The following is a 26,136-nucleotide window of genomic DNA, read 5'->3' as shown; positions in this document are numbered from 1 at the left end:
CTGGGAGGAGAGGAGGAGCAGGGATGGGGTGGAGGACGAGCCTGGTGTGTCCAGAGGGCAGCAGGGGAAAGAGAGCAGATGCTCAAATCTTCAAGTGGTCCACAAAGTCAACAATTATTTTTAATTATGTTTTACTTACACAAGTAATATATGGATATGTTCCTCTTGAAACATTAATGATAAAGTTAAAATGTAATTTTTCCCACCAACTTCTTGCCTGGTCCTCTTTCCAGACAGGTTGCTCTTCTGTCAGTTTGGGGTGAATGCTTCTTGATAATTGTATACACAGGTGTATATAAGTATGTGTATATGCGTGTGTACACGTGTGTGTACATATATGTATATGCACAGTGTACACATTTGTACGTGTGTATGTGCATGCACACCTGCATATGCATGTGTACATGTATAACTATACACACACATACAGGTCATATTTCATGCATATTTATAGATTTCTTAACCCCAGTGGTGTATCATTCTATGCATTTTGACCTGCAGCTTGCTTTTCCTTTTTTGTTTTTTGTTGTTGTTGTTAAATTTTTTTTATTTTTGGTGATGCCGAGTTCCCCAACCAGGGATCGAGCTTGCACCCCCTGTTGTGGAAGCACAGAGTCTTAACTACTGGTGTATGCTTAGTCGCTCAGTCATAACTGTAGCCTGCCAGGCTCCTCTGTCCATGGGATCCTCCAGGCAAGAATACTGGAGTGAGTTGCCATTTCCTTCACTAGGGGATCTTCCCAACCCAGGAATCGAACCTGGGTCTCTTGCATTGCAGGCATATTGTTTACCGACTGAGCTACGAGGGAAGCCCTCTTAACTACTGGACCCCTGGGGGAGTCCCAACATGCTCTTTCTCAAGTCAACTTTTAGCTCTTATTCCCATAACATCTGCACCCTACTTGGAGAGATGGCATACTAGAAGTCTTCTCTTCCTCTAGTTTGAACAGTGTATCTATGTATACACTGTGACTGTCTCTTTAAGTTAGAAACCCAGAAGGCTGGCATGGCAGTGGGCTTCGCAGGTGGCGCTAGTAAAAAACCTGCCTGCCAGTGCAGGAGACATAGAAATATGGGTTCGATGACTGGGTCAGGAAGATCCCCTGGAGGCGGAAATGGCAGTCCACTCCAGTATTTTTACCTGGAGAATCCCATGGACAGAAGAGCCTGGTAAGCTATGGTCCAGGAGGTCTCACAGAGTTGGACATGACTGAAACGACTTAGCACGCACATACCCAGAACACTGCAGGACCATAAGATAGGCACATTTTAAATCTTAAGACACAGCAAACAACCTGCTTCCAAACTGTGGCCAAACCCATTTACTCTTCCTCCAGCAATGTGTGAGGCGTTAGTGCCAAGTTAAGAGCGGAGGCTTCGAAGCCAGACAGCCTGGGTGTGAATCTCGGCTCTCCCACTTTCTTTGTGACGTTGGTCAAGTCACTGCCCCTCTCTGAACCCTGCTTCCCCATCTGTAAAATGGGCTCATAATGGAACACATATTGCTATTGTGACAGTTTCTTTATCTGCCACACACATACCTACAAAGATGAGTCCTTAGGAAGACATATATGGCATATTTCCTGATTTTCCACAGGTTTATCAACGCCATTCATTCATATACACACATACATACACACCCACACTGCTCAGCCACCAAAACATGTATTAAGAGGTACACCCAGTCAAGCAAAGCCGAAGGTGGCTTCTGCTTCAAGGAGCTTGAAAGCCAAGGCCTCCCTGTGAGACCAGGAAGCTAGTTCAGAGTCTGCCCCTTCTTGCTCTTCTCCTTTGGGGTCTCCAGAGCCTGGAGGTCTGTAATCCTGCAAAGCAGATCCTGTTTTTCCCATTCATGCTGTGCATGAGCTGTTTGGGCCCTGAGTTGATGCGCTATGACTGTTGTAATGAGATACCACAAACTTACAGACTTAACACAGATTTATCATCATATGGTTTGAGGGGTTAGAAGTCCAGAATGGGTCCCACTGGACGAAAAGGCACTGTCAGGGCTATGTTCCCTTCTGCAGGTTCTGGATAAGATCTGCTGCTTTGCCTTTTCCATTTTCTAGAGACCACCCACATCCCTTGGCTTGTGGTCCTTTCCTCCATCTTATGTCTAGCAGTTGCCCGCTTCTATGCCTTTCTTCCTTACCACATCTCCCTCGAACTGTTCTGCCTCACTTGAGGTTACATTGGGCCCATCCAGATATGGAGAAGGCGATGGCACCCCACTCCAGTACTCTTTTGCCTGGAAAATCCCATGGACGGAGGAGCCTGGTGGACTGCAGTCCATGGGATCGCTAAGAGTCGGACACGACTGAGCGACTTCACTTTCACTTTTCACTTTCGTGCATTGGAGAAAGAAATGGCAACCCACTCCAGTGTTCTTGCCTGGAGAATCCCAGAGACCGTGGAGCCTGGTGGGCTGCCATCTATGGGGTCACAGAGTCGGATGTGATTGAAGCGACTTAGCAGCAACAGCAGCATCCAGATAAGCCAGGATCTTCCTGTTTGAGTTCAGCACATTAGCACCCTTAATCCTGTCTGCAACCTTAATTGTAACTGTTTGCCACCCGAGTCATTACTTTGCCTACCACAGGCCCCATGAGAGCCCCTTCTCTAAAGAGGGAGGGCCTGAGTCTGAGTGAACAGCCTCTCAAACTGTTACATCTGAAGCCAGGTTTACCTTGACATGAACAGAGGCAAAATCAGTGTCTCAGATGACTTACTAGGGCAGTGGTTTCCGTGTCAGAGAGCCCTGGGTACAAGTCTCAGCCCAGCCATAAGTTCTGTGAACTTGGACAAGTCTTGTCTCTTGTAGCCTCAGTTTCATCTGCGCAGTAGGGATAATAAACTACAAGTAAAATGGTAAGTGCTTTGCTCACCTTAGTGAAGGTAGCTACTTTCTTCACTCTCGTCCTTTAGAACAACCTTTCTCCACATCCCCACCCCTGACTCCCTTCCCCAGCCCTGTCCCAGGCTCAAGAGCAGGTTTCCCGTTAGCCTGTCTGTAGCAGTTAACAGTCGGTAAACACGGGTGTGCTTAGTCACTTCAGTCCTGTCCAACTCTTTACAACCCTACGGACTGTAGCTCACCAGGCTCAACTGTCCATAGGATTCTCCAGGCAAGAATACTGGAGTGGGTTGCCATGCCCACCCCCAGAGAATCTTCCCAATCCGGGGATCAAACCCACATCTCTTATGTCTCCTGAGTTGTTAGGTTCTTTACCACTAATACCACCTGGGAAGCCCTACATGGGTATTTGTGTTCTCTAATAAAGTGGTGACTTTTTTAGCCTCACCCTGAGTGTTGACTCCTCTCACGGCTGAGTCTGTTATTATATTCTGACGCACAGGCCTCATACTTGACCCAACTACATTCAGTCTGCACTCTCACTTTCTCAGGTTGGTGGTTCGTCAGCACTGCTGAAGAGCAAGGCTGGGTCCCTGCAACCTGCCTGGAAGGGCAGGACGGTGTGCAAGATGAGTTCTCCCTGCAGCCCGAAGAAGGTAGGAGGGGCCAGGCCCCCGGGCCTGCTGTGCCGCCGGCCGTCACCCGCGGGGGCCTCCTCACCCAGTGCAGTCTCAGCAGCTTCCTGGCTCAGGCTCTGTAGCCTGTGGACAGGAAGCCAGGCCCTGTGGCTGGGACAGGGCAAGCCCGCCCGCTCTTGGTGGCCTTGGGGAGCCAGCCCAGGTGAGCCTGGCCAGAGCTGGGGCCCTGATGCCTCCGTGGGGCCTCAGCGGGCCCGGTTGGATTGCTGTCCACACCCCACTCATCCTCCCTTGAATTATTCTGATGGCCAGGGTGCTGGCGCTGCTTCTGGCTCGTTTACAAAACATCTGAAGCCATCTGTAAAGATCTCTGCTTTGTCTGCTTTCTGTGTCGGCTTAATGGCCCTGCCTGGGTGTCAGGATCAGAACTGACCCTCTCCACTCACTTCTGTTTCCCAGAGAATTTTCCCCACAGGTGTCCTAAAGAGTGGTTCCTGCTGCATCAGAAATCCTAACCCAGCCACCTCCCCTCCCCTCACCCACCAAGAATTCCTAAATCGAGACTATGAACTCACTTTAAATACTAAACAAAGGGGTTCTGGAGTCAGGCCTGAATTTGACTCTCACCACTGAATTTGAATTTGTACCACTAACTGGCTGAGTGATCTTGGACCAGCAACTTAACCTTTCTATGCCTCAGCCACCTCCTCTAAAAATGGAAATGATAGTATCGACATCATGGGATTCTTTTAAGTTAAATGAGATCCCACATGCAAAGCAGTTGGCAAGAACCTAAAATAATAAATAACTAGGAACGGTTTTTACCACCGTTTTATCAGAGCTGTGGCTTACCTAGGGTTGAATATTTGCTGCTTCTAGTTGACTCTTTTTAGAAAGCACAGAGCTTCTTATGTATGTATTTAACATAAGAGAGAGTGAGGAAAAGGGGTTTCTATGCTCAAAGGTTGGCAAAAAAGCACACACGTGGTTTTACATCTAGTTTTATTACAGCCAGCACCAGCAGAGTAAAATGCATTTTGTTTTGCTCTGTGTTTGCAGGGCCACCAGGCTCTAGGGGCAGGGCTAATGAAGAAAAAGTACAAAAACCAACTCAGCTTAAAGATAGTGGTGTGCTGCCTGGAAACTATAGCTCTCTTAGACAGTTAATGATGCCCACCATGGGGCGTGTCTCTGTAAAGGACTGATTATTATCCCCATTTTACAGATGGGAAAACAGTCTCAGAAAGGTAGAAACACTGGCTCGGGATCACACAGCTAGAAGATGGGAGAGGGACCACATTTTCCTAAGGGTCTGTACATTTTTTCCCTCTGCCGTGAGGATTTCTCTTAGGGCCTCTTCATAATCATGCTGGGAATAGCACTGTGTCTCCTGGGTGGCTCTTCACTCAAGTTCAGGGCTAATACTGAGGAATTTGGTCCTTCTGAGACAGCTAGGGCTTGGCAGAGACACAGAATTAATTGCTCCTAAGTGGGAGCATGTGCTTGGTGCTGCCTTTGCCTCAAGACCCTGGAAGTGCTTTCTTCTCACCTCTTCCTTCTGCCCTTCACCTCCACATGCTGCCCGACCAGTCTCTTGGAGGTACTGGTCTCTGCCCCAGCCCGCGGGTCGCCGCCGGACACTGGGGGACTTGTATGCCATCAGCTGGCGTCAAGGTGCCTACCTTGGAGTTTTCCTCCCCATTCGGTGTTCAGAACCGGATCCTGCATCTGCATGCATCCCCCTGCTCCAGGACTGCCTGTGCCTGTTGCATGTGAAAAACGGTGATCTGGTCTGTACCATGTGTGTGTCGGCATGTATGTTTGGGAGGAGGGAGCCTGGGGTGTTTCTCGACCTGGGGCCCTAAAATTTCCCAGGTTAGAAAATGATACCTAGAGGTGTAGGTGCTAAAATTAATGAACAAAATAAAAACCCTTTTCCTAAGGTTGTGTTATGTTGCAGAGACAAAACTATCAAAGCCAACTGTATTTTATATCGAATCAAAAGCAAAATATTTAAAAAATAAAGCAAAAATATAAAAGCAAGAAAAGTGAAATGTAAAAAACAAGTCAAATTTATTGCAAGAAGGATAAAGATCATTTGATTCTAAAATAAAATAAAGTAAAAATAAATGATTCCCAGAGGCCTCTATAATGTTGATCCAGTGATCTGTTCCCTGTATCTGGCACATTTGAGTGACAAGAGAAAGAAACCCATGTCACACCAGCTTAAGCAAAAGGGAAGCGTGTTGACTCAGGTCGCTGAAAACTCTAGGTAGAGGCAGCTTCAAGCATGGCTGGATTCGGGAGCTTGAAAACATCTGTCGACTGAAGAAAAATGCACAACCTAACAGCTATGAGTTAAGTTTTATTCAGGCACCTTACTGAGGACTGTAGCCTGGGAGACAGTCTCTCAGACAGATCTGAGGCACCGCCCCCAAAGAGGTAAGGGAGGAGCCAGGATATATAGGGGAGTTTTGTCTGAAAAAAACAAAACACGTAGTCTAACATTGAAAGATTACTGCTAATCACAGAAGGCAAACATCTTAAGTTAATGGTTTTCATGCTTTTCTATGAGTGGAAAGATGCAAGAGTCTGGACTCATTGAAATTACTCCTTTGATATGTACCTTATCTATCTTGGGCCAGTACCCAGAGCAAAGAATGCTTCCTGTTTTTATACATCTGAATTACCCTCAGGGTGCACTCTTGGGGGTGGCTGCAGTGGCTGATGGCTTGATGGTGGGCATCATTCTTTGTTTACTGGCTTGGCAGGTAACATTTCCTTTCCACCTGCCCTTGGCACCTGAGACTCACGCTTGCCACCCTCAGCTCCATTCTCTGCCCTGCTGGAACCATTCTCTCATGGTGATGGTAGTTACAGGCACTCTTTGGGGACATCCACCAAAGAACATGCTTCTCCTTCAACACAGTCCCAGGATTTGATTCCAGCTGAGCCAGCTGGGTCATGTGCCATCCCTAAACTAATCACAGTGGCCAGTCACTTTGGACCCTCCCTTTAGGTGCTGGCGAGGGCAGCCTCACCCAAACATGTGGCTGGAGGCCGGCGGTGCCACCAGGGGAAGGGCAGATGGATGGTAAGCAGGTGGTGTCACCACCATGCAGTCCACAAGGTCTCCCACCTTCAGCTTTGTTAGGGATCACTGGACTTTCAATGGAGTCCAGAAAGGCCTCTGGGTGCTAGAGAACCCCCAGGAGTTTGGAGCCCGTAGTAATGACCCTATTTATTCTGGGGCCCAGGCAGTGCGCTTCTCACCTAGCCAGACAGAACTTCTCTGCCTCCACGGGGTTGGATTCCCCGCGGCAGCCCTCACAGCCTGCATCTGTGAGTGAGGAGAACCGCTGACTCTGCTGTACACAGGATGTGTGGCGTTTGAGTCAGCTCAGCCCCCGCCGCGCAGGTCAGGGGGCTAGATCAATAAATAAATAAACGCCCTGTGTGTTTTCCGCCTCCCTCTGCACCAGCTGGGCAGGCCACAGGCAGCCCGTGGTGTTTTCCCCGACACACTCACCATCAGCATCGGTGCACAGCTGGCTCGGTGACTCCCTGGGGTCTGGAATGTAACTGAAACAGGAAGGCCCTCTTCCCCTGCTCACTGTCTCCCCTGGGACTCTCATCTGTTATCTGTTTCAGCAGTCACTGCCTGCAGTGCCGGGGGTGGGAGCTGTGCCCTTGCTCTGGGGAGGGCCCCGTCTGAGGACGACAATGAACAGCCTTCCAGCAGGGCCTGCAGGGCAGTGGGAGTGACCCTGCTGGAGGCAATTCTCTTGGCTCTGAGGGTAAGGGAGCCGGGATCCACCGAGACGGGGATGGAAAGCACCCCGGTGACATTAATAAAAACAGAAGCAGGCAATCTTTTCATGATACATATCTCAAACCGTTATGTTGTACACACGAAACTAACACAGTGTTAGGTGTCAATTATATCTCAATTAAAAAATAATTTTTTAATAAAACTTAAGCTTCAGGCTGGAGAAGGCACTGGCGACCCACTCCAGTACTCTTGCCTGGAAACTCCCATGGATGGAGGAGCCTGGTAGGCTGCAGTCCATGGGGTTGCTAAGAGTCAGACACGACCGAGCGACTTCACTTTCACTTCTCACTTTCATGCATTGGAGAAGGCAATGGCAACCCACTCTAGTGTTCTTGCCTGGAGAATCCCAGGGACCTGGGAGCCTGGTGGGCTGCCATCTATGGGGTCACACAGAGTCGGACACGACTGACGTGACTTAGCAGCAAGCTTCAGGCATGGTTGGATCCAGGGACTTGAAAATAAATGAAAAGTGGAAATCAGCTACCAGCTAGGTAATGAAAAATGGCTATCTCCTCCGTGATACTGATTCAACCCCAAACCATATGCTGCCAAGTCCAGCTTGTTCCTGACCCCTCCACCAACAAGGACTGCAGAGGAGCTACCACAAGGGTTTAACACCGGTCCTCTACCCCAGCATGAGCAAGGTGACTCCCACCAGGCCTTCAGGACTTATTCATTTACTAAACCTTGGCTATTTTACTGAATAGTTCCGAAATATTCCCAGTGCTAGAGATAGAGGAATGAACAAGACAGACTCAAATCCTGCCTTTCTGGAACTCTTTATTCTATCTGGGGAAAGAGAGATGAAGCATAATAGATAAATAAATAATCTGGTATGTTAGAAGGTTGTTCCTGTTAAGTAGGGTGAGGGTGCCCTGGGTCTGGGTATTACATAAGGCACGTTCAAGGAAGGTGACCTTGAGGCACAGATTGGAGGAAGGTGAGTGCGATGTGTGATGCTGAGGAATTTCTGAGGACCTGCCCTTTGTCCTGTGTCTTGTTGCTGCTTGACCAGGGTCATCCAGGGCTAAGTGAGGGTCACTGGGGCATGGTGGAGGACTGGGGGAAGGATGGTGCACAGAAGCCTCTGGAAGAAAGCCTTCCCTGCAAGGGCATCTCAGGATCACAGCCTTGGCCATTAACATTCCAAGCTTACAGCATCCTTGACTTACCCCAGCATACCTTTGTCCCCACAGAAGAGAAGTACACAGTCATCTACCCCTACACAGCCCGTGACCAAGATGAAATGAACCTGGAGAGAGGAGCCGTGGTGGAGGTCATCCAGAAAAACCTGGAAGGCTGGTGGAAGATCAGGTACCCTCTGCAGCTGGGTGGGTTTCAGGCCACGTGGACTCCAGCTGCACAGGTGTCTGTAAACGATTGCAGAGGAGATGAGGCTTCAGCCTGAGCCATAGAAGGACACTTCTCTGTGCTATTTGGCGTCCTTCCATACCCATATCCTTCTCTAAAAAGCCATAGTAAGCAAAACTGTCTCTGAACACACTGAACCACAGATAGCAATAACCCCATTGAGCAAGACTGGTCTTCACCTCCAGGTGTGTCTCGTAATGAGTAACTGGAGGCTGAAGCTGCCGTGTGGGAGTGATTTCCTACTCCAGCCCCACTCTGAGAGCAACAGGGTGGGTAACACCACATGGACTGTAGCCCGTCCTAAAGCTCATCATTTGCCGTCATCTCTGCGAGTCTGGTGGAGACCGGCATTTCCAACACTTTGTTACAGTTCTTTCATCTATGTGATGGAATCAAAAGCTCATCGGTAGGTAAGGTGGCCAGTTCATCCTGCTGTGCTTGGGACTTTCCTAGTTTTAGTAATAAGTGTCCTGGGAACTCCCTCCTTGGTTACTCTGGTGGGCAGGCGGCAACCTCAGGAGTTTTAGGCAAGAGAGGAAGTCTGGGGGCCCTACCCCCTGGTGTCTGTGCCTTGGTGTGAGGCAAGACACTGGGGCCAGTCACTGGGGCTGAGTGTGTGATGCTTCATTCATTGAGCCAACCTACACCAGAATGTATTCTGGGCCAAGCTGTATTGTGAAAACTGGGACTCAACAGTGAGAAAGACACAATAGTTTACACCCTCAGGTGTGGAAGACAGACTCGGACACACATACAGGGCAGGGCAGTGAGTGAGTGCAGGAGGAATGCATAGGGGACTTTGGAGCCCAGAAGACAGCTCCTCAGCCTGCAAAGAAGGCTTCTTTAGAGTCAGGACCTCAGAACTGAGGTATGAAGGCTTATTTAGGACAGTGATGGGCTTCCCTGGTGGTTCAGACGGTGAAGAATCTGCCTGCAATGTAGGAGACCCAGATTCGATCCCTGGATGGAGAAGAAGGGAATGCCTACCCACTGCAGTATTCTTGCTGGGAGAATCCCATGGACAGAGGAGCCTGGTGGGCTACAGTCCATGGGGTTGCAAAGAGCTGGACACACTGAGCCACTAACACTTCAGCATATGCTTACAATGACAGTGGCGGCTCACATGTCTTGAGTGTGTTTTATCTTGTGATATAACAAATTATCCCCAAACCAAGTGGCTGTGGAATGCAGGTGGCTTGACTGGGCTCAGGCTCCCTCACGAGGCGGCAGCGGGATGCTGCCGTGGTCATCAGAAGCTTTGAGCGAAGCTGGAAAGTGACGGAGCCAGGATGTGAACCTGTACCTTTCCGACCCCAGAGCCCACTCAGCAGTGCCTCCAGATGATGAACTGTCTCATGGTGATGCCTGCATTGTGTGGCGCCCAGCATTTTCCAGCTGGCACGAGATTTAGTCCTTCTCAAAGGGTGTTTTAAGGTTGATAGACACCAAAATCTGCAGATTTCTGTCTCCTTATAAGTTTGCTTCTAGTTAAAAAGGACCCTTTTTATTGAAACACAGTGCTGTTTAGCACTTAAAGTGATTCTTGATGAGAGATGGGCCTGCTCTGTGCAATCTCCAGTCCATTAGGCTTATTCCCCAAAGGTCTGGGCACCTGTTTTGTGGTTCAGACTAGTGGTCTGCTGGCAAATGTTTCACAGCCAGTCCCAGAAGGAAAAAGTGCTCTTGAGTTGTGGTGTTTGCCAGTTTCCATGGTGTATGTCATCCCTCCGGGTAGATTTCAGGCTTCCACTGTGATTGTGCTAAACGTGGAGCTGGGAAGGGACATGAACAGTTGGTTCTCACGAGCTACCTCCTGCACACCTGTGGTCCCCAATCAGCCCCTCCGGTAATGCTATTCAACCACACTCCATCATGCAGAGAATTAAATGATTGTTACACTTGATCAGTTCCCTTTGGAATTCAGTGAGCTGGGCTCTTAGGGTGTCAGTCATTCTGGAGTTCAGTGACCCTTGGTTACCCTAGAACCAGCCCCCGACCTGCTCCAGTCCCATCTGAACACGTTTTAATCTGCTTGTGACCGGAGCCCCACCCCGCCTATACCAGGCTTTGTACCAGCAGCTGTGGCTGCTGGGAAGAGGCTGCAGAGCAGAGGTGAACAGCACAGACAGGTGCCAGCTGTCTAGGGCTGAACCCACTCCTGCCACCCACCCAACAGATTGGATGGATGAAATGCATCAATGGCTATAAAGTGCTTGAAACAGGACTGACACGGAGTGGTGTGCCTCAGTGGCGGTTCCCATCGCTGTTGTCACTGCAGTGGTGACTGTGGGATGTGTGAGGACTGAGCAGAGCTCCGTGGCCGCTCACTCCTGCCAGTTCTGTCGACAGTTTGTCCACTGTCCCCTTTTTCTTCATTCAGCTCACGGGCAGTGAGGCCCACGCAGAGATGAATCGCTCGTGATCTCCACCCCCAGGACCTCACATTCTAAGTGGGGAAACAAGACCATCACTGCCAAGTGTCACTGTGCATTTTAGATGGGATGCTGTTGTGTGGGCAAGACCACCAGGGCACTGTGGAAGGAGGCTCAGGAAAGCCTTGAGAGGGCACCTTAAGCAGAGCTGGGATGATAGAGAGGAGGATGATAGAGAATGGGCTTTCCAGGCAGAGGGTCTCCCAGAGCAGGAGCTTGGGGCAAGAGGGTGAGAGATAGTGGAGCATTTGCAAGACTGCAGGCTACATGGGGTGGGTGGGATGTGGAGGTTGCTGTGAGAGCCAAGGCCAGGAAGGCAAGGAGAGGCCAGACTGGGGAGGCCTTGAATGCCCAGCTAGGGGCTTAGGCTTCAGCAGGAGGCAGCAAGCAGTGTGCCAGCCTCTGGCCCTGGGCAATGATGGTCCATCGTTCCTACCATCTGGGGCCAGAAGGGAGATTCATTGTAGAAGCTCGGCTTCTTCCCATGGGCCTGGCAGAGCAGGCTGGACGACATCTTTCCCCTCCTCCCAGGTACCAGGGCAAAGAGGGCTGGGCCCCAGCCTCCTACCTGAGGAAGAGCAGCGGGGAACCCTTACCCCCAAAGCTGGCCCCTGGCTCACCCGCCCACGTGGGCGTCCTGGAGCTCGACGGCGTCTCCCGGCAGCAGAACTCGGTGGGCCGGGAGAAGGAGCTGCTTAACAACCAGAGGGATGGCCGGTTGGAGGGCCGCCCTGTGCCCGACGGTGACATCAGGCAGAGTAAGTGGCACCCACCTGGCTCCCAGAGTCACGGCAGGCTCTGTGTCCAGAGCTGCTCACAGGCTGTCGCTATCCCTCACCCTCACAGCAGCCCTGTGGCCCTCCATCCTGTAGATAAGAAAATGGGCTCACAGCCCCAGGTCACTTGTTTCCAGATCATCCCATCAGCAAGTTACAGAACCTGAGTGGAGAAATGTGGCTCTCCTACTCAAGCTGTGGTTTTTCCACTGTCTCATGATAATCACCAGACCTCCTGTTTCTCAAGCCCCTACCGTGTGCCAGGAATGTTATAATCAGTCTTACTAATCCTTCATAACAAACTTTGTAGGACTCACTGCTTTTGTTTTACAGGTTAGGAAGCAGAGACATGAAGTGGTTTGTCCAAAACCACCCAGATAGTGAACAGTGGGACTTAAACCCACAGCCTTCTGACTCAAGGGCCAGTGTTCTGTCTGCAGGGCCTCATTTCTGAGCCTGGGGAAGAAAAAATGGACCCTTGTGTTGGGTTTACTCCAAAGATAGTTCTTTACTTAGCTTGCTTTTCAGAACTCTGTTGTATATGTTTTACGACTGAATGTTCCCAGCACACCTGAGAGTAGATTGTCTGGCCACATCCCATTGGCCAGACTTAGAGGATGAGATGGTTGGATGGCATCACTTACTCGATGGACATGAGTTTGAGCAAGCTACAGGAGTTGGTGATGGACAGGGAAGCCTCGTGTGCTGCAGTCCATGGGGTCACAAAGAGTCAGACACCACTGAGCAACCGAACTGAATGAATTGAGTCCCGTACCATTAGCTAGCTGCAAGGGAGTCTGGGAAATGTCATCTTTATGTAGGCAGTCAAGTGTCTGGCTAAAATTCTGTTGCTATTTATTCTAATAAGAGACAGAGGAAATGGGTATTTAAGAGTTTAGCAGTCTTCCCCACACCCCAACTGACAAACCACCCCTCTGTGTAGACTCAAACTAAATCAGCTCTGGCAGCATGTGGGGTGCCTTCCTCAATAATCTGCCTTTAGCCAGGAGCATTGGCCCACTGCAGAGTCATCCTCTTCCTGACCCAGCGCAGGAGCAGCCCAATTTCAGAGTAAAAACCCCTGAAGTCATCAATCCAGGTTTGTTTGGCTCTGTTTATGCATTATTTAATTTGGGTTTGCTCCAGAGCAAACAAAGACAGGGGCAGTAACATTAATGCGTCCCTGCCACGTGCCAAGAGGCAAGCCTGTACTGCTGACTTTCATCTCCACCAGTACCTCCAGGAGGCAGGCATTATCCCCACTCCTCAGAAGAGGGCTGCATGGTTCAAAGTCACATAACTTGTTGCCTCCCACCTCACATTACACTTGTTGCCTTTCCTGGAAGGCTTTCCGTCGCTCCAGGACTCAGAAGCATACCATTGCTAATAGAGAGTCCTGGACCCAATCTTCGTGGTCCCGCCCCCATCAGGCTTCTCCCACAGGAAGGGTCACAGCCGCTCCCTGACGCTTGTGCAAAACATGATACCTCATCTCCTGCAGGAGAGGTTGGATCTGTCATGGTGTCCACCTCAGGGATTATGTTCATCGTTTGTGAAACAAGATCTTGTCTCTTTATAGGATCACCCAAGATGAGGCAGAGACCCCCTCCTCGCCGGGATATGACCATAGTAAGTGGACCCTTGCAACTGGGGAGCCAGCCCCCGACCTAAGACTGGACCCCAACACTCACCTCGCCCTTTCCAAGGATGGGTTCTTTTACACAGCAGCCTTGTGAAGCTAATCCCATTGACAGGTGGAAGAACTCGGGTCCAGGGAGATCGCACAGTTGGCCTATGGCTTTGTGACAGTTAGGCCTGGGTGTGTGATCTCTGCGTCCTGAGCGCACTCTGCTTTGTCGTAAATGAGTCTTCTCCAATAAGGTGACTTAAGACTGAAACAGAATGAAGGACACATTTCTCTTTTGGTGCCATTCTGGCATTTTACTCTCATATTCCATTTTTAATTCTTAGGTACCTCTTTAAGCAGTACCGTGAAAAATGGGCCTCTCGTTTTTAGTGTCTGCCATCTACGGAGCACCTACTGGGTGCTAGGCAGTGTGCTCATGTTTCACTACGTGAAGTCATCGAATGCTCAGGATGACCCCACCAGGTAGATCCTGTTATTATCCCCATTTTACAGGAGATGGAACTGAGGCTCTCAGGAGGGGATGGGCTTTGCCCAAAGTCACACCAGTGTGTCTGACTTGGAAACCTGTGTTCATTTCACAACCCTCGCTATTTCTTAGGTTCAGAGAGTATTGTCTTGCACCTGATTTTCATGACTGTGGGCAAATGTCCCAGGTTTTTTCTTATCACCCTAAAGCTGAAGGGTTTATCTAGAAGATGATAGTCATTGATCCCCTTTGTTTTGTCCCTTAGAATCCAAATGGGCCCACCAGCACCCCTTTAGGGGTGATTGTGTGCCCCTGTCCCTTAGCCCCTCATTCAGCACTGGGGAATGGAGTTATATTGGATTTAACACTGTGTTTAATTGTACCAGCCTCGAGGTCTCAACCTGCCCAAGCCTCCCATCCCACCTCAAGTGGAGGAAGAGTATTACACCATTGCCGAATTCCAGACGACCATCCCTGATGGCATCAGCTTCCAGGCGGGCCTCAAGGTTGAAGTGAGTAGACCTGGTGTTCTTTTGCCTACTTGTGATTCTTTTTCTTTCTCAATTATTTTTTTTTTTTTGGAGTATAGTTGACTTGCAATGTTGTGTTAATTTCTGTGGTACCAAAAAGTGATTTGGGTTTATTGGGTTGGCCAAAAAGTTTGTTCAGGTTTTTGATACCATCTTACAGAAAAACCTGAACAAACTTTTTAACTAACCCAAAACTTACATACATTTTCTTTTTCATGTTCTTTACCATATGGTTTATCACAGGATATTGAATATAGTTCCCTGTGCTATCCAGTAGAGCCCCATTGTTTATCCATACTGTATGTAGTACTTTGTATCTGCTGACCCCAAACTCCCAATTCATCCTTCCTTCTACTCGCCCTTCCCCTTAGCAACCACAAGTCGGTTCTCTATGTCTGTGAGTCTATTTCTATTTCGTAGATGAGTTTATTTATGTCATATTTTAGATTCCACACATAAGTGATATCATACCGTATTTGTTTTTCTCTTTCTGACTTACTTCACTTAGTGCAATAATTCTGTGCCATCCATGCTGCTGCAGTTGGCATTCATTATTTATGAGTGAGTGGTACTCCATTGCATCTCTATATGCACACACTGTATCTTTATCATCTGTCACTCATGTGTCAGTGAGAGGCACTCCATTTTATCTCTGTGTGTGCGCACACTGTATCTTTATCATCTGGCACTCATCTGTCAGTGAGTGGCACTCCATTGTATCTCTGTGTGTGCACACACTGTATCTTTTTCATCTGTCACTCATCTGTCAGTGAGTGGCACTCCATTGTATCTCTGTGTGTGCACACACTGTATCTTTATCATCTGTCAGTGAGAGGCACTCCATTGTATCTCTGTGTGTGCACACACTGTATCTATATCATCTGGCACTCATCTGTCAGTGAGAGGCACTCCACTGTATCTCTGTGTGTGCACACACTGTATCTTTATCATCTGTCAGTCATCTGTCAGTGAGTGGCACTCCATTGTATCTCTGTGTGTGCACACACTGTATCATCTGTCAGTGAGTGGTACTCCATTGTATCTCTGTGTGTGCACACACTGTGTCTTTATCATCTGTCAGTCATCTGTCAGTGAGAGGCACTCCATTGTATCTCTATGTGTGCACACACTGTATTATCTGTCAGTGAGTGGTACTCCATTGTATCTCTGTGTGCACACACTGTATCTTTATCATCTGGCACTCATCTGTCAGTGAGAGGCACTCCATTGTATCTCTGTGTGTGCACACACTGTATCATCTGTCAGTGAGTGGTACTCCATTGTTATCTCTGTGTGCACACACTATATCTTTATCATCTGTCACTCATCTGTCAGTGAGTGGCACTCCATTGTATCTCTGTGTGTGCACACACTGTATCTTTATCATCTGTCACTCATCCGTCAGTGAGTGGCACTCCATTGTATCTCTGTGTGTGCACACACTGTATCTTTATCATCTGGCACTCATCTGTCAGTGAGTGGTACTCCATTGTGTCTCTGTGTGTGCACACACTGTATCTTTATCATCTGTCACTCATCTGTCAGTGAGTGGTACTCCATTGTATCTCTGTGTGCACACACTGTATCTTTATCATCTGTCACTCATCCGTCAGTGAGTGGCACTCCATTGTGTCTCTGTGTGCGCACACTGTATCTTTATCATCTGTCACTCATCTGTCAGTGAGTGGCACTCCATTGTATCTCTGTGTGTGCGCACACTGTATCTTTATCATCTGTCACTCATCTGTCAGTGAGTGGCACTCCATTGTATCTCTGTGTGCGCACACTGTATCTTCATCATCTGTCAGTGGACCTGTAGGTTGTCTCTACCCGTTGGCTGTTCATAGTGCTGCAGTGAACACTGAGGTGCTTATCTGTTTGAGTTAGAGGTCTCCCTGGATATGTACCCAGAAGCGGGATTGCTAAATCATTTGGCAGGTCTACTGGTTTTGTGAGGAATTTCCTTACTGTTTTCTCATGGCTGCACCAATCTATATTCCCACCAACAGTGTGGGAGGGTTCCCTTTTCTCCACAGCCTCTCCAGCATTTGTTATTGTAGATTTGTAGATTTTTTTTAATGATGGCTATTCTGACCCATGTGAAGTGATATTTCATTTTCGTTTTGATTTGCATTTCTCTAATAATTAGTGATAGTGTGCACCTTTTCATGTGCCTGTTGGCCATCTCTGTGTCTTCTTTGGAGAAATGTCTGTTTAGGTCTTCTGCCCATTTTTCAGTTAGCCTGTTTGCTTTTTGTTGTTGAGTTGAATGAGCTGTTTATTTATTTTAGGAATTGAGCCTTGTCAGTTGCATCATATATAAATATTTTTTCCCAGTCTGTGGGCTTTTCCTTTAGTTCACGGTTTCCTTTGCTGTATACAAGCTTGTTCTACTTGGGATTCTTGGTATAGCCACCATCTTCTACTTCTGCATTTTTAAAATTTTGGTAACAGCTTTATTGAGATATAATTCACATACCATACAAGTCAGTGATTTAAGGTATAAAATTCAGTGGTTTTTTAGTATAGTTAGAAAGTTGTGCAACCATCACCATAATCAACGTGAGAGCAGTTCATCACCCACATAAGAAGCCCTGTGCACATTAGCAGTCCCTCTCCATTTCTCCTCATTCCCTCTCAGTGCCCCTGCCCCAGCCTCAGGCAACCACTTCTCTGCTTTCTGTGTCCAGAGACTTATCAATTTTGGACTTTTCATATGCGTGGAATCATATACTGTGCAGCCTTTGTGACTGACCTGTATTCTGTTTTGATCACCTCCTTCCCTACTTGCCTCTTCTCTCTTTTATTTTTTCTCCTCTCCCATTTCTCTTCTCTTTCTCATGGGGTTAGAGCTTGAACAGAAGTCCATAAGTAACGGAGAAGCAGTTAGGTGCCAGCCACAGCACTCAGCACCTCGCAGGCTGTGTCTCCCTTAATCATATTATCATTTATTCTTATGAGGCAGGAATGGTTCAATCCCTGTTTTTCAGATGAGGAAGTTGTGGCTCAGAAAAAAGGTGCTATTCAAAGTCACACAGCCAAAAGGTGACAGAGTCAGGATTTGAACCCTTGTCTGTCTCCGGATTAGAACCAGACGTATTGACAGCCTGCTGGTTATCTGCCCAGTATTTGAGGATCTCAGGAGGATGGAGACCGTATCTGTTTTTTTACTTCTGTAACCCCAGAGCTAGCACAGTGCCTGGCACATGGTGGATTTGCAATAAATGTTGTTAAATCAATGAAAATCCATCTCCCCGCTAGCCTCCTGCTAATACCCAGAAAACCAGGGAATGTTTTCCTCTTCATTCTCGCCTCTAACCCTGTCTGGTCCGCAGTAGGTACTCAGAGAGCCATTCCTTTGTGAACGCACATTGGAATGAATGACAGGTACAGAGAGTGAACAGATGATTATGAGCCAGTACATGAGTGTGGTGTGTGTCCTAAGCGTCTTTTTTTTGGCCATGCTGGGGCTTCCCTATGCCACGTGGGCTTCTCTAGTTGCCATGTGTGGCTTAGTTGCCCCACAGCATATGAGATCTTAGTTCCCCAACCAGAGACAGAACCCATGTCCTCTGCCTTGGAAAGCTGATCTTTTTTTTTTTTTCTTCAACTTCTTATTTTATATTGGGGTGTAGCTGATGCTGAAGCTGGAGCTCCAGTACTTTGGCCACCTGATGCAAAGTTCCGACTCACTGGAAAAGACCCTGATGCTGGAAAAGATTGAGGGCAGGAGGGGAAGGGGGAGACAGAGGATGAGATGGTTGGATGGCATCATTGACTCCATGGACATAAGTCTGAGCAAACTGCGGGAGATGGTGAAGGACAGAGAAGCCTGGTGTGCTACAGTCCATGGGGTCACAAAGAATAGAGTCAGACAGGACCGAGCGACTGAACACCACCACAGTTGATTAACAAACAATGCTGTGACAGTTTCAGGTGAACAGTCAAGGGACTCAGCAGTACATATGCATGTATCCACTCTCCCCCAAACTTCCCTCCCATCCAGGCTTGGAAGGTGGATTCTTAACCACTAGACCACCAGGAAAGTCCCCTAAGGGTCTTCAGTCCCTTTTCTAGACCTCTGAAGCACCCACCATTTTTCCCCAGCTCCGACTCCGCCTGCCTCCCTCTGTCTTCCTCTCGCGTCCCGGGACAGTGGCCTGGTGAGCCCTGGAGGAGCTGCTTCCCGTGCCTCACCCAAGCTGCTTTACACCCTGTGCTCTTCAGTCCATGCAGGCATCAGAGGGGCTGTCTGAAGTGGTATTTAAAGAACCTGAGTTGAAGCCTCTCAAACTTATTTTTATAAAATTCAAATCCCAATTCTCACAGAGAAACTGAGGGGACAGTAGAAGTACCTCCAAGACTCTAAAAGGGTCTTTATCTGCTCCTATTATTTTTCTCCCAATCTGTTCTTACTAACTTCAAGTCCACAGAGCAAATTCTCAAGATATCCTGCTTGGGTTTCAAGATAAATTCTATGTCCACTTCTCCCATTTTGCTGTTGCAAAACATGTACTGATGTTCTGGTGTGAAACATACGCCTGTTCCTTAACATCGTTCCACATCAAGGGCTGTTCCTCCTCCCACTACTGATCAGCCTTATTTTCACTGCTTTCGTCTGAACCCTTGCCCCACCTCTCTTGCTCTCTCTGCCTTTTGTTGTTCAGTCACCAAGTCATGTCTGAGTCTCTGTGACCCCATGGACTGCAGCACGCTAGGCTTCCCTATCCCTCTCTGCCTTTAACCTAGCTCTTAGCCCACTACCTGCTTTCTCGTGGAAAGCACTCAAGGCCGTTCTTTGAATGGAACTTGGCATATCAAAATCCAACTTATTCTTCATATCCCTGCCTCATCTGGGAAGCCTCCCTGGGTTCACAATGGTGTCCCTTCTCTACCCTTTGGTAGTTTCTGTGGGTTTGTATGGGGTTCCCAAGTGGCTCAGTGGTAAAGAATCCGCCTGCCGACATGGAGGCATGGGTTTGATCCCTGGGTTGGGAAGATCCCCTGGAGGAGGAAATGGCAACCCACTCCAGTATTCTTGCCTGAAAGGTTCCATGGACGAGGAGCCTGGCAGGCTGCAGTCCATAGCGTTGCAAACACACACGTATGCACGATGGGTCCATACATTTCAGTCCTTAACTGAGGGCAGGCCCTTATCTGTGTCCAGAATGCTTTCTTGTTTTAATCCTATTTTTGGCTGTGCTGGGTCTCTGTTGTTGCACACGGGCTTTCTCTAGTTGCAGCAAGCAGGGAATCTTCCCAGACCAGGGGTCAAACCTGTGTCTCCTTCATTGGTGGGAGGATCCTTAACCGCTGGACCACCAGGGACGTCCCATAATGCTTTCCTGGCATTATGATGAGTGAATGTTATCCTCCCCGATTCTTCAGGGATTGACTTTTGAATTCCGGTCGTCTTCCCTTGGCGTGCTGAACAGATTATTCCATTCTCTTCTTGCGTCGACCGTTGCTAGCCAGGTGCTGCTATCACCTGTTCCTTGTTCTTTCTCATTAGCTGTCATTCCTCTGATTTTCTCAGGAGCTCCTCACTGTCTTTAAAATGCTGGCATTTCTCTACAGCATGTCTAGGTACCTTTCTTTATTTTTATCCTGATCAGTATATGGTGGATCTTTCCAATTGTAGGACTAGGAGATCTACCTATAAAATTTCCCACTTGTACATAATTAAATGTTGACTATCTTTGCTCTTTTTATTCTTCCCCTCTGGAATGGTTATGAAACAGTATGAGAACTCCATGTCGCTTAACTTTCCGTTTTTTCATTTTCATCACTTTGTTCTGCATTCCTGGCGTATTCTGCTTCATCTTTTAGTCCATTAATTGTTTTTTTTTTAACAATTCAGTCTCTTTATTATTTTATTTCAGCAATTATCATTTTTCATTTCCAAAAGCTCTTACCAATTCTTTTTCATAGTTACCTGTTCATGTTTCACAATAGCCTATTCTTTCATGATTTCTATACTGTTCTTTATCTAAGAATATTAAATGTGTTACTGTTCATGATCTCTTTCCTCAATGTTAAATCCTTTGCAGTGGTGTTGGTATTTATTTCAGTTCTTTTCATGGCGTTAGTACTTGGGCTGTACAAAAAGAGGCGACAGACAGTCAAAAGCCCAGCTGGGGAGTATCTCCAAGGGGCTGGTTGACTTCCAGTGGCTTCAGGGCCAGATTAGAGACTATGAGCAATGTCATGTCTCTGACCCAAGCTTACCTTTCCACTGTTTCCACTTGTGAGCAATCACTTCATTCTCTCCACCTGCTTTACAGAAACGGAGTGGAGGGCACAGAGGGGTCAACCAGCGTGGTTGCTTCTGCCCTGGTATCGCGGGTAATCAATCCCCGGTGACTTCCCCCCGGACCTCACTACTCCCAGATTCCACCTCCTGGAAGCCTGGCAGGCCGTTTGCGGCAGAACTCCCGTAGCATTCCTGGGCCACTGACCCCACTTACAGCTTCCATCCATTAGTGATTCCTCACAATTCCTGGTCCACCGACTTCTTGTCTGCCTCCTTCTGAGCTTGGCTTTGTGTTCGTTTATTCATTTCCTGGCTTTATTGCACTAAAAGAAAACTGCTGTTCATTCCATCTCCCATCTTGAAACCAGAAGTCCGCTTTGCAAATTATAAAAGTGTTTTGCTTTTTTCCCCAAGAGTGCTGAAAACCATGATAAAACCTTTTCCTTTAAGACGAGGAGTTTCCAGGATTTTGTGCAAACACACACCACTGTTTGAGCATGCCAGCTAACAGGACATTTGCTGATAAGTACCAGCACTCATTGGCTTAGAACGTTACAAAATCCACCAGGGAATCCCAGACACTGTGCTGATGCTGAGGGCTGACTGTGTGCCATAGGTAGTGAGTGGATCCCTGGGGTTTTCTGGGGAGCTGGGGAGTCTCCCCTCAAGGCCCCAACCCCACTTCAAGCAGACCCATTCCCCTTTCTTGTTTCTGGCTTTTATCCTGTCTGCTTTTGCTCAAGCTGAGCCAATAAATAGCTCACATAGCCAGCATTCTTTTCCAGAAGCACAGATGTAACCCATCCTTGAAACTTCTCTGCTTTATTGTTCTATGATGTTGGCATAGGTTCCGCCAGTGGTGACTTGAAGGACTCAGGTGAGAAATAGTTGTCCCTAAAGTTTTTGGTTTAACCAGGTAGTCTTCTCTTAACATGATAAACACTGTTATCCTTTGTTTTCTTCTCTTTCAGTTTTGCTTCCTGGTTCAATTCAACACCATCTTAGTGTTCAGAATTCATTAATGGAAGCACAGCATTCTAGTAGTATAGCTATAGGAATAGCTTAGTTCTTTGTGTGGTCTATGTATCTTCAAGACATGTTTAACTAGTGATGATATGATGATACAGGCACTTATCTGTGCAGATCCCTTATATCCTTGATAACTAATCTTCACAGAAGTCCCAAGAGGTTGATGATATGTTTAGCCCATTTTATACATGTGTTTGAGACAAAGAGAGGTTAGGTAAATGTCCAAAGTTACATATCTAGGAAGTGGTGGAGGTAGGATTTGAGCTTAGATCTCTCCTGTTTTAAAGTCCATGCTCTTTTCTTTCATCTCCATTCTTATGATTTTGCATTTGCTTTTACAAGCCAACCTTGGAGATTGCAGGTTCAGTTCCAGATTACCACTATAAAGCCAAATTACAATAAAGCGAGTCACGTGAATGTTTTGGTTTCCCAGTGCATATAAAAATCGTGTTGGAATTCCCTGGTGCTCCAGTGGTTAGGGCTGTATGCTTCCACTTCAGGGACTGTGGGTTCAGTCCCTAGTCAGGGAACTAAGATTCCACATGCCAAACAGCAGAGCCAAAAAAAAAAATGTTATGTTGACACTACACTGTAGTCCATTAAGCATTATGTCTAAAAAAAATGTGCAGACTTTAATTTTAAAAACACTTAATTGCTTAAAATAATGTTACCAGCCATCTGAAACTTCAGCGAGTCATAATCTTCTTGTAACAATGACATCAAAGATCACTGATCACAGATCACCATTACTTATATGATAACAATGAAAGAGTTTGAAATATGATGTTGTTCAGTCACTAAGTCCTGTCAGACTCTTTGCAGCCCCATGGACTTCAGCCCCCCAGGCTCCTCTGTCCTTCACTATCTCCCTGAGTTTGCTCAAATTCATGTCCATTGAGTCAATGATGCTATCTAACTATCTCATCTTCTGCTGTCCCCTTCTCCTTTTGCCTTCAATCTTTCCCAGCATCAGGGTCTTTTCCATGAATTAGCTATTGGCATCAGGAGGCCATAGCATTGGAGCCTCACTTTCAGCATCAGTCCTTCCAATGAATATTCAGGGTGATTTCCTTTCGGATAAACTGGTTTGACCTTCTTGCAGCCCAAGCAATTCTGAAGATCCTCTCCAGCACCACAATTTGAAAGCACCAATTCCTTGGCACTCAGTCTTCTTTATGGTCCAACTCTCACATCCATACATGACTACTGGAAAAACCATGGCTTTTACTATGTGGACCTTTGTTAGCAAAGTGATGTCTCTGCTTTTTAATATGCTGTCTAGGTTTGTCATAGCTTTCCTTCCAAAGAACATACGTCTTTTAATTTCATGGCTGCAGTCACTGTCCACAGTGATTTTGGAGGCCAAGAGAAAATCTTTCACTGCGTCCATTTGTTCCCTGTTTGCCATGAAATGATGGGACTGGATGTCATCATCTTCATTTTTTAAATGTTGAATTTTAATAAGCTTTTTCACTCTCCTCTTTCACCCTCATCAAGAGACTCTTTAGTTCCTCTTCACTTTCTGCCATTAGAGTGGTATCATCTACATACCTGAGGTTGTTGATGTCTCTTACAGCAATCTTGATTCCAGCTTGTGCTTCATCTAGCTCAGCATTTTGCATGATGTACTGCTAAGTCACTTCAGTCGTGTTCGACTCTGTGTGACCCCATAGACGGCAGCCCACCAGGCTCCCCCGTCCCTGGGATTCTCCAGGGAAGAACACTGGAGTGGGTTGCCATTTCCTTCTCCAATGCAGGAAAGTGAAAAGTGAAAGTGAAGTCGCTCAGTCATGTCCGACTCTTAGCCACCCCATGTACTGCAGCCTACCAGGCTCCTCCTTCCATGGGATTTTCCAGGCAAAGTACTGGAGTGGGGTGCTATTGCCTTCTCTGATGATGTACTCTGCATATAAATTAAATAAGCAGAGTGACAGTATACAACCTTGTCATACTCCTTTCCCAATTTTGAACCAGTCAGTTGTCCCATATTCAGTTTTAACTGTTGTTTCTTGACCTGCATACAGAATTCTCAGGAAACAGATAAGGTGGTCTGGTGTTCCCATCTCTTTAAGAGTTTTCCAGTTTGTTGTGATCCACACAGTCAAAGGCTTCCCTGACGGCTCACTGGGTAAATAATCCACCTGTAATGCAGGAGACACAGGAGTCGTGGGTTTGAACCCTGGGTCAGGAAGATCCCTTGGAGGAGGAAATGGCAACCCAGTCCAGTATCCTTGCCTGAAAACTCCATGGACAGAGAAGCCTGGTGGACTACAGTCCAAAGGGTGGCAGAGAGGCAGACAGGACCGAGCAACTAAACACAGGCACACACAACAAGTACACAGTCGAAGACTTCAGCATAATCATTGAAAAAGAAGTGGGTGTTTTTCTGGAATTCCCTAGCTTTCCCTGTGATCCAAGGAGTGTTGGCAAATTGATCTTTGGTTCTTCTGCCTTTTGTAAACCCAGCTTGTACATCTGGAAGTTCTCGCATACAGATGAAGCCTAGCCGGAAGGATTTTGAGCATAACCTTGCTAGCATCTGAGATAAGTGCAATTGCACAGTAGTTTGAACATTCTTTGGCATTGCACTTCTTTGGGATTGGAATGAAAACTGACCTTTTCCAGTCCTGTAGTGAGAATGACCAAAATGTGACAGGAAGATATGAAGGGAGCAACTGCTGTTGAAAAAATGGCACCAGTAGACTTGCTCAATGCAGGGTTGCCACAGACCTTCAATTTGTTTAAAAAAAAAAAAATGCAGTATCTGTAGAGCACAATTGAGTGAAGCACAAGAAAACAAGGTATGTCTGTATTCACAGTAGCTCATAGCTTCTCTCTAGTAAATGAAAACTACCATACATGATGATTAAGAACACATATACACAGGGACTTCCTGGTGGTCCAGGGGGCCTGGGTTCCACCCCTGGTCAGGGAACTAGACCCCACAGGCCGCAACTAAGCGTTCACATGCTGCATCCTGCACGCCACGACTAAGACTCGGTGCAGTCAAATAAATAAATAAAAGTAAATTCTAGAAAAGGATAAATTAAAATTACCTTTTAACAACAACAAAACTAAAACGAACAAAAATGTTTAGAGCTTCCGCCACGGTACATGGTAGAGTGTAAGCTCAGCAAACCCTCCCTGATGTATTAGTTTGATTGCTGTTCTGTTTTCATTCGCTTATGTACATACTTAGAGTTTAAATTTATGGATGTGCCAGCAATGACTTGTACACCAAGAATCACCTGTGATCATCACCAGAGCTAGCATGTGTTGGTAAGACGCTGGCCACCTGCACATAAGAGACTTCCATTTCTCATTACCCTTTCCTGGAGAGACTCCAATGGGACGTGTTAAATATCTGCCTGCCACGTGCCTGCTGCGCTCCCAGTGCTCTCCCCTGAAGTTGAATTACTAGTAGGTAGCATTTGCCCTCCTTTACCAAGCGCTGCTGCACATTCCCTTCTGTGGTCATCATGGAAACCCTGCTCGTGGGCGTGATTGTTCTTCCCCTCCTCTCTGTTTTGTGGCATGGCGTCTCAGGCCCGGGCCTGAGCGGGGCTGTTCAGGCGGCCAGAACCAAGCCCAGCCTCTGCTCCTGCGCTGGGTCTGTGGCTGCCCTTCCTCTGTGGTCTGGGCAGCAGAGTGCAACAGCAGAACTGCACCCACAGCCCTCTGCCTCAGTGGTTTCTCACCTCAGGCACCATTTCCCTCCCCCCGCCCCAAGCAGGGTCCACTTTCCAGGGCAGGGCTGGGTTGTGGTAAAGACCCAGGCTCTGGAGCCTGCTCCCCAGCCTTAGACTCCCACCTCCACCCCTGATATTCCGTGTCAGCCTCTGTGAGTCCTTCAGCTCTCATGGGGCTCAGCTCTGCAAGTGGACAATGGCGTGAAAATCCCTGTCTTCTCGGGTGGCTGTAATGATTAGTCAGCTCTCCTGTGCACAGAGCCTGCTGACGTACTGCTGTGTATTCGTTTGCCCTCGCTGCCCTCACCAAAGACCACAGACTGGTTGGTTTAAACAGCAGAGGTGTATTTTCTCATATTCTTAAGGCTGGATGTTCAAGGTCAAGGTGTCAGGTTTAGCCTCTTCTTGGTTCACAGCCGGTCACTTCCCTGGGTTCACACGTGGTCTCCCCTCACGCTGGATGTTCTGTGTCCTAATCTCCTCTTAAAAGGATAACAATTCACAACCCCACCCCAACGACCCTGTTTTAACCTAATTACCTCTTTAAAAGCTCTGTTTTCAAATATAGTCACGGTCTAAGGTAGGGAGGTTAGGGCTTAGTGTGTGAATGCGGGGCGG

The 26,136-nt window shown here is 47.5% G+C and overlaps 1 protein-coding gene across 2 annotated transcripts in view; it reads left to right on the top strand.

Moving 5' to 3' along the window:
* The window catches only part of SH3PXD2B (SH3 and PX domains 2B), a 122,034-nt gene that overhangs the window by 88,240 nt on the left and 7,658 nt on the right, over window positions 1-26,136 (top strand). Inside the window, exons 8-12 of one of the 2 annotated variants that reach the window (XM_070774523.1) lie at window positions 3,406-3,510; window positions 8,521-8,638; window positions 11,659-11,885; window positions 13,483-13,532; window positions 14,404-14,529. In XM_070774523.1, the coding sequence (XP_070630624.1) occupies window positions 3,406-3,510; window positions 8,521-8,638; window positions 11,659-11,885; window positions 13,483-13,532; window positions 14,404-14,529 (626 nt within the window). The remainder of the gene's footprint in view (window positions 1-3,405; window positions 3,511-8,520; window positions 8,639-11,658; window positions 11,886-13,482; window positions 13,533-14,403; window positions 14,530-26,136) is intronic. The other variant, XM_070774524.1, reaches the window with a different exon arrangement.

Source organism: Bos indicus, chromosome 20 (assembly GCF_029378745.1).
Source record: "Bos indicus isolate NIAB-ARS_2022 breed Sahiwal x Tharparkar chromosome 20, NIAB-ARS_B.indTharparkar_mat_pri_1.0, whole genome shotgun sequence".
Taxonomy (NCBI): Eukaryota; Metazoa; Chordata; class Mammalia; order Artiodactyla; family Bovidae; genus Bos; species Bos indicus.
This window is presented reverse-complemented; position numbering and strand designations above follow the sequence as displayed.